This window comes from Nerophis ophidion, linkage group LG01 (assembly GCF_033978795.1).
Source record: "Nerophis ophidion isolate RoL-2023_Sa linkage group LG01, RoL_Noph_v1.0, whole genome shotgun sequence".
Taxonomy (NCBI): domain Eukaryota; kingdom Metazoa; phylum Chordata; class Actinopteri; order Syngnathiformes; family Syngnathidae; genus Nerophis; species Nerophis ophidion.
The window spans coordinates 56752092-56760878 of NC_084611.1; the positions used below are offsets into that span (position 1 = coordinate 56752092).

At 39.3% G+C, this 8787-nt stretch overlaps 1 protein-coding gene across 1 annotated transcript; it reads right to left on the bottom strand.

The window, feature by feature from the left end:
* Window positions 1–1770: 1770 nt before the first annotated feature.
* On the bottom strand, window positions 1771–2552 carry LOC133559458 (high mobility group nucleosome-binding domain-containing protein 5-like). Its single transcript, XM_061911271.1, has one exon. The coding sequence runs from the start codon at window positions 2550–2552 to the stop codon at window positions 1857–1859; it is 696 nt and encodes a 231-aa protein (XP_061767255.1). The 3' UTR covers window positions 1771–1856.
* Window positions 2553–8787: the final 6235 nt, after the last annotated feature.

Below are 8787 nucleotides of genomic sequence, written 5' to 3' on the forward strand. Positions count from 1 at the left end.
TGTGGGCGGTCCTATTTACGTGGCTCACCTTCGACAGCGTCTTCTCCCCGTCATTTTTGTTGAAGCGGTGTAGCGTGCAAGGACCGGAGTGAAAGAAGTTTCAAAAGGTGGCGCTAACTGTTTTAATGACATTCAGACTGTACTTAAATGAATAACGGAGTCGCCGGAAATGTGTCCCGTGAAAACTCGTCCGACCGGAACTCTCTAATAACTAAAGTTCCTTGGGTGAATAATGTAAACTCACTCCACCGGTATGTTTTAGCCCTTTAATGACGAGTTTACTGACAGATATAATTAAGAACTTTACACTACTTTATGTTAGAAATGGCAACAGCGGAGGATGGATGTCCCATAACAAGAACAACAAGAAGAGAAAAAGATGAAGCTTATCGACTATGTTGTCTCCACAGACTACGAAGGCGGACGCGCGCTATTTTTCAGGACTTATGCAGACCCAAATATAAATCAGCAGGAACCAGAATGTAAGAAAATTAGCTTTTGCATAATACTGCGAAACAAAATGGCTGATAATATGTCTTTGTGACGGACTTCCTCCCATCCGTGCGTGGGTTGCTGTGACACCTTTCGGTGTCCGCTGTCTGTGTCTGGTGGGGGGTCTCATCGTAATCTGGGTCTTCCTCGTCGTGGTCGTTGTTATCGCATGTTCCTTTTCCTACTTCTGCCTCGATCGTTCCTCGTTCGCCTCTTTTGTACTGCAGCAGAAGATGAACCGATTTAGCGCAGGTGTGTGCTGTACGCACCTGGCTTGGCTGGTTGCAGCGGCACTCCGAGTGCGTCCCGCCTCTTCTCTCCGCTGCATGCCCCGCCTCCTGGCCGCCATCCCGGGTAGGACCGGCATTTGTCCTATCCCGCTGTCGGCTCGTCGGCTCAGTCTCTCCACATACCTCCCCCGCCAGTTCGAAACCGGGCTTCAGTCTGGCAGAGCCTACTCCCCTCGCCCCATCCTTTGAAGGAGCGGGAAAAAACTGCCCCAGCCGCTTGTCTTCTTCCTCCCTTGCTCTCTCCTTCTGGTTTTGAATCTGCACCACTTTGCTTACGCCGAGGCTTTCATGGCGCCGGTGTTGCTGTGGGGCCGCTGCCATAGCAACCGCCGCGTCTGCCAACTCCTCACTTCCTGTGCAGTCCGCTGGGAGAGTGCCACCGCCGACTCGGACTTCTTTTTTGCTTCTCATCCTCTTCTCTTCTTCCTCCTTAACCTTTTCTTCAGTCTTTCTCCTCTCTTCTTCTTCCGCGACTCTTTTCTCCGCTGCTCTTAGCAGCTCTTCTTGCTTTATCACCAGGGAGATGAGTTCCTCCTTAGTGAGCATGGAGTACGGTCCCTTGGCATTGCTTTCTTTCATTTCTTCCTCATTCTCTTTATCTTCATCAACTTCCCGTCTTTCATCAATTATTTCTTCGTCTTTCTCAATTTCTTGAGTGACGTCATCATCATCATCATCCTCCTTCTCTTCTTTATCAGATTCTTCTTCATCATCATCATTATCATCATCATCATCTTCGACGTCATCCACATAATTTTCCAGGATTTATTCAAGTTTTTTCTCTTTTTTCTCAATTTCTTGACATTCTTTAACTTTTTCTTCATCTTTACCTTCTTCTTTAACATAAATGTTGTCTTCATCATAATCTACATCATCATCTCCATCAACATTATCTTCCAGGCTCTCTTCAAGTGTTTTGTCTTTTTTCTCAATTTCTTGAGATTATTCAACATTTTCTTCATCTTTGCCTTCTTCTTTAACATAATTGTTATCCTCATCATAATCTTCATCATCATCAACATAAACTTCTTCTTCAATGTATACTTCTTCAACGTAAACTTCTTCATCATAAACTTATTTTTCCTCTTCATCCTTTTCTTTCTCTCCAAGGGTTTCTTCTTTTTTCTCAACTTCTTGAGGTTCTTTGACTTTTTCCTTGTCCTTAGCATTTCCTGGAATTCTTTCTGCCATTTCTTCATTCTCAATTTCTTGAGTCTCTTTGCTTTTTTCTTCATCTTCATCTTCTTTAACTTCAAGGGCTTCTTCTCCTTTCTCAATTTCTTGAGCTTTTCCATCATTTGATTCTTCTTCAGCGCTTCTCCAAATGTCTTCATAATTTTCCTGCATTTCTCCAGGTACTTCTTGTGGAGCATGTTCTTTAGCTTCTTCTTCCTCCATCTTGTCCACTCCCCCTTTCAGCTTTTTATTTTCTGGTTCTTCCTTACTGTCTACTTTCTCTGCTGCCTTTTTGTTGTCAGCAGGTGGCGCCTTCTTTGCATTGCCGTTCTCACTGTCTGGCCGGGCGCCTTCGTCCTCCCTCTTTTTGGCCAACAGCTCGTCCTGGTGGCCTGCGGATGCCACTGCCACATGCCCATCTCCGCCTTCGAGGTGGAGGGTCTTTGCCCTGTCTTCACTGGCGTCTTCTTCAAGGGGCCCCTCGTCCTTCATCTTCTTGGCCAACAGCTCGCCCTGGTGGCCTGCGGATGCCACTGCCACATGCCCATCTCCGCCTTCGAGGTGGAGGGTCTTTGCCCTGTCTTCACTGTTCATGCAAGCGATATGTAGTTTACATTTAAAATATTCAAATACATCAGCAGTCATTGATGATAGTTTCTCCGTACTCAAATTAATGCAGAAGTTAAAAATAAGGTTTTACTCTGTTTCTGGGTGGATGTCTTTTTACATAGCCAGGAGAGGTTGATTGAGCTCCCTGCTGGGGAATCCCTTTTAATGAAAAATATATATTTTTTTTCAATAGCATTTCATATTAGAAGTTGGCAAAATGCACAGGAGAGCCAAACGACCGACACTTGATGGACACTCAGGCCTGAGCTCTAGTTTTATTCTCTCTGCACCATTTTGTCTGGGAGCCGTGTCTTTTTCTCGGAATCTCCGTCGTTATCTAAAGTAGCGGTCCCCAGTCTACGCTCGTCAAAAGTCCGGCCCGCGGGTAACCCCGACTAAAAAAAACTACATTTTATTTTCTTTTTTTAAGATTTTTTTAAAATCTGTCCTTTCGTGCATGTATATATACTGTGTATATATATATATATATATATATATATATATATATATATATATATATATATATATATATATATATATATATATATATATATATGCATATATATACATATCTATATATGTATGTATATATATATATATATATACACACATACATATATATATATATATATATATATATATATATATATATATGTTGAGTTTATACGAAAAAGTTCTATTTTGGTTTCATCTGACCACATGACATTCTACCAATCCTCTGCTGTATCATCCATGTATCCATTTTAGTATAAACTCAACTCGTCGTGTTTGAAGGAAGAAGAACACTGAGTTGCATCCCAAGAACACCATACGTACTGTGAAGCATGGGGGTGGAAACATCATGCTTTGGGGCTGTTTTTATGCTAAGGGGACAGGACGATTGATCCGTGTTAAGGAAAGAATGGATGGGGCCATCTATCGTGAGATTTTGAGCCAAAACCTCCTTCCATCAGTGAGAGCTTTGAATGGTTGACCAAATACTTATTTTCCACCATAGTTTACAAATAAAATCTTAAAAATTCCTTCAATGTGAATTCCTGGATTTTTCTCATTCTGTCTCTCACAATTGAAGTGTACCTATGATGAAAATTACAGACCTCTGTCATCATTTTAAGTCGGAGAACTTATCGCGTTCAATCGAAAAAATCGATATATAATCGAATCGCGACTCCAAGAATCGATAATGAATCGAATCCTGGGACACCCAAAGACTCGCAGCCCTATATATATATATATATATATATATATATATATATATATATATATATATATATATATATATATATATATATATATATTTATATATATATATATATATATATATATATATATATATATATATATATATATATATATATATATATATCCATCCATCCATCCATGTTCTACCGCTTATTCCCTTTCGGGGTCGCGGGGGGCGCTGGCGCCTATCTCAGCTACAATCGGGCGGAAGGCAGGGTACACCCTGGACAAGTCGCCACCTCATCGCAGGGCCAACACAGATAGACAGACAACATTCACACTCACATTCACACACTAGGGCCAATTTAGTGTTGCCAATCAACCTATCCCCAGGTGCATGTCTTTATATATATATATATATATATATATATATATATATATATATATATATATATAGTCAGCAAACATTTTCATTCGGGGACAGGTCTGAACTGCAGGCGGGCCGGGAAAGTACCCAGACTCTTTTTTTTACGATGCCACGCTGTTGTAACACTTGTCTTGCTGAAATAAGCAGAGCTGTCCATGATATTGTTGATTTGATGACACCATATTTTGTTCCAAAAGCTGTTTGGACCTTTCAGCATTAATGGTGCTTTCACAGATGTGTAAGTTATCCATGACTAGGGCACTAATACACCCCCATACCATCACGGATGGTGGCTTTTGAACTTGGCGCCTATAACAATCCGAATAGATATTTTCCTATTTGTTCTGGAGGACACCACGTCCTCTGTTTCCAAATATAATTTGAAATGTGGACTCAACAGACTACAGAACACCTTTCCACTTTGCATCAGTACATCTTAGGTGAGTTCGGGCCCAGCCAAGCCGGCGCCGTTTCAGGATATTTGTTGATAAATAGCTTTGACTTTGCATAGTAGAGTTTTAACTTGCACTTACAGATGTAGCAACCAACTGTAGTTACTGACAGTGGCTTTATGAAGTGTTCTTGAGCCCATGTGGTGATATCCTTTACACACCGATGTCGGTTTTTGATGCACTTGAGAGATCAAAAGTCCGTAATATCATCGCTTACGTGCAGTGATTTCTCCAAACTCTCTGAACTTTTTGATGATGTTACGGACCGTAGATGGTAAAATCCTTAAATACCTTGCAATAGCTCGTTGAGAAATGTTGTTCTAAAACTGTTCGATAATTTGTTTACAAAGTGGTGACCCTCACTCCATCCTTGTTTGTGAATTACTTAGCATTTCTTGGAAGCTGCTTTTAAACCCAATCATGGCACCCAACTGTTCCCAATTAGCCTGTACACCTGTGGGATGTTCCATATAAGTGTTTGATGAGCATTTCTCAACTTTATTAGTACTTATTGCCACCTTTCCCAACTTCTTTGTCACGTGTTGCTGGCATCAAATTCAACTCATATGGAAACAGGGTTTTATATATATATATATATATATATATATATATATATATATATATATATATATATATATATATATATATTAGGGGTGTAGGAATAAATCGATTCGAATACGAATTGCGATTCTCACGTTTCAGATTCTCTTTTTTTTTTTTCATCAATCCAACAAACCACTACACAGCAATACCATAACAATGCAATCCAATCCCAAAACCAAACCGGACCCAGCAACACTCAGAACTGCAATAAACAGAGCAATTGAGAGGAGACACAAACACGACACAGAACAAACCAAAAGTAGTGAAACAAAAATGAATATTATCAACAACAGTATCAATATTAGTTATAATTTCAGCATAGCAGTGATTAAAAATCTCACATTGACATTATCAATAGATATTTATAAAAATTAAAAAAGAGAACAATAGTGTCACAGTGGCCTACACTTGCATCACAGCTCATAAGCTTGACAACACACTGTGTCCAATATTTTCACAAAGATAAAATAAGTCATATTTTTGGTTCGTTTAATAGTTAAAACAAATTTACATTATTTTAATCGGTTGATAAAACATTGTCCTTTACAATTTTAAAAGCTTATTTTTTAAAATCTACTACTCTGCTAGCATGTTGGCAGACTGGGGTAGATCCTTCTACACGAGGGAAAGGTTGTTAGCGGAACCAGTTATTAGCATCCAGCTAACGGACCCGGCGCTAACTAACCAGATCCCGGATGAGCTAAAAAGTTTTTACTGTATAATGCATATGTTCCTTCTTGACTGCACTTAAATGTAGAATATATGTAAAATATATGTATCTTATTCATGTATTATATGTATAATATATTATACATATTATATTATTTATTATTATCATTGTTTATTGTGAGCGAGCTGTGGTGTTGAATTTCCCCCAGGGATCAATAAAGTACATTATATTCTATTATATCCTGCTGAAATCCTATGTATTGAATGAATACGGAATCGTTTTGAATCAGAAAAATATCAATTTTGAAACGAGAATCGCGTTAAATCGAAAAAATCGATATATAATCGAATCGCGGCTCCAAGAATCGATATTGAATCGAATCCTGGGACACCCAAAGACTCGCAGCCCTATATATATATATATATATATATATATATATATATATATATATATATATATATATATATATATATATATATATATATATATACATATATACATACATATATACTGTATATATATATATGTGTATGTGTATGTATATATATATATATATATATATATATATACATATATACATACATATATACTGTATATATATATGTGTATGTGTATGTATATATATATATATATATATATATATATACATACACATACACATATATATATATACAGTATATATGTATGTATGTATGTATATATATATATATATATATATATATATATATATATATATATATATATTCATCACAATGCGGGCCCCTGGTCGAAAAGTTTGGGGACCCCTGATCCAGTGTTTCCCACAGGTCAGGTATCTATTTGCGATGGTGTGGTCAGGTGGCGGGGGATGGGGGTGGGTATGGGGGTCGGTTGATGACCAAGAAGAAAACGACATCGGAGTGCGCCGGTGGCGTGACGTCATCATGCTGCGACTGGTTAGCGTTGTGGCTAACGACCCAACTAGTGAACTGCTTTGCAAAGTGAGTGATGAGATTACCAAAGTTTGGCGGCGAAGAAGAAATGGATTTGATTTGGTGGAGAGTTTGATGAAGTCCGTATGTTGGAAAGGCGTGGCGAAGTTGCTTAAGTTGGCTTTGGCCTACGTTGACGTGCAAGCAAACAGACTTGATTGATGGCCCCCACATCAGCATCTCATTCTCCACCGGTGTGTAGCGAAGGCTCTCTTTCGGCACCCGCCAAGTCCCCTCATCAAATACCTCCATATCTTTCTTTGTCGTGAAAATTTGTGCTGGCAGTCTTCTGTTATGTTCAGGTTGCTTACTTTTGCCGTGGTCGTTTCCCCAAGATGCAGATAGGTCGTCATCAATTTCCCTAGCTTGGGAGCTAGAGAAATAACAAAGACTTAGCGTGGAAGCTAGCTGGTTGCGAACAGGAATACGGGATCAGAATCAGAGTCATCACTGTTGTGAAAGAAAAACTAGGAAGCAAGGCTGAATGAACGGAAAAGGAAGGCTTAAATAAGGACAGCAATCAGAAAACAGGTGCGCGTCAAAAGCAAGGGACAGGTGAACCTGATGCGTAACTATGGTGACAGAAGAAACAAGGAAGTACAACCGGGAACTAAGTCAAACATTAACAGAACATAATACAAAAAAAGACTCAAAACCTAAACATAATATGATCCGGGCAGCGGATCATAACACAACCAACAACGGAGCAGCATCTCTTCATTCGGAAACAACAACACCGGAAATGTGTCCCGTGAAAAACCGTCCGACCAGAACTCTAATAACTAAAGTTCATTGGGTGAATAATGTAAACTCACTACACCGGTATGTTTTAGCGCTAAATGGCGAGTAAAACTTTACACTACTTTATATTAGTGCTGATCCGACTACGCTTGGGATGGTTTCTTGTGGACAGGACTCTCGCTGCTGTCTTGGATCCGCTTTGAACTGAACTCTCGCGGCTGTGTTGGATCAACTATGGATTGAACTTTCACAGTATTATGTTAGACCCGCTCGACATCCATTGCTTTCGGTCCCCTACGGAGGGGGGGTTGCCCACATTCGTGGTCCTCTCCGAGGTTCTCATAGTCATCTTTGTCACCGACGTCCCACTGGGTGTGAGTTTTCCTTGCCCTTATGTGGGTTCTTCCGAGGATGTCGTAGTCGTAGTGGTTTGTGCAGTCCTTTGAGACATTTGTGATTTAGGGCTATATAAATAAACATTGATTGATTGATTGATTGATTGAAATGGCAACAGCGGAGGATGAATGTCCCATAACAAGAAGATAGAGAAAAAGAGGAAGCTTATCGACTACAAAGGCGGACGCACACAATTTATCAGGACTTATGGAGATCCCAAATACAGATCAGCAAGTACCAGAAGGTAAGAAACGTTTTTTTTGCGTAACATTATGAAACAAAACGGCAGATAATATGTCTTACTTTACAAACACACCATAATAATACTTGTATGTTGAAGCACATCAGATGAAGCCTACACTTATATCTTATGTTTGACTGCCATCTACTGGTCACACTTATCATTACACCATGTTCCAAATAAAATTGTTTCGAGGTGGGTAAGCTCAATCAACCGTACTCCTTATATTAGGTGCACCGGGTTATACAATTTAAGTTAAAGTATCAATGATTGTCACACACAGACAAGGGGTAGCGAAATTATTTTCTGCATTTTACCCATCACCCTTGATCACCCCCTGGGAGGTGAGGGGAGTAGTGAGCAGCAGCAAGTCGAGTTTTGAGAAAAAAAAATAATAATAAGTGCGCCTTTTAGTCCGGGAAATACGGTACGTTGAAATGTGTATTGTGCACAAAATAATAAGTAATGAAAAATGTATTTCCCACAGATGTATTTTATTACAAACAATGCATCAAATTGAATCCAAGTTTGATTTAA

Excerpts from the sequence above, each read along its gene's own strand:
- LOC133559458 (XM_061911271.1), bottom strand. The coding sequence starts at position 2,552 with ATGAACAGTGAAGACAGGGCAAAGACCCTCCACCTCGAAGGCGGAGAT.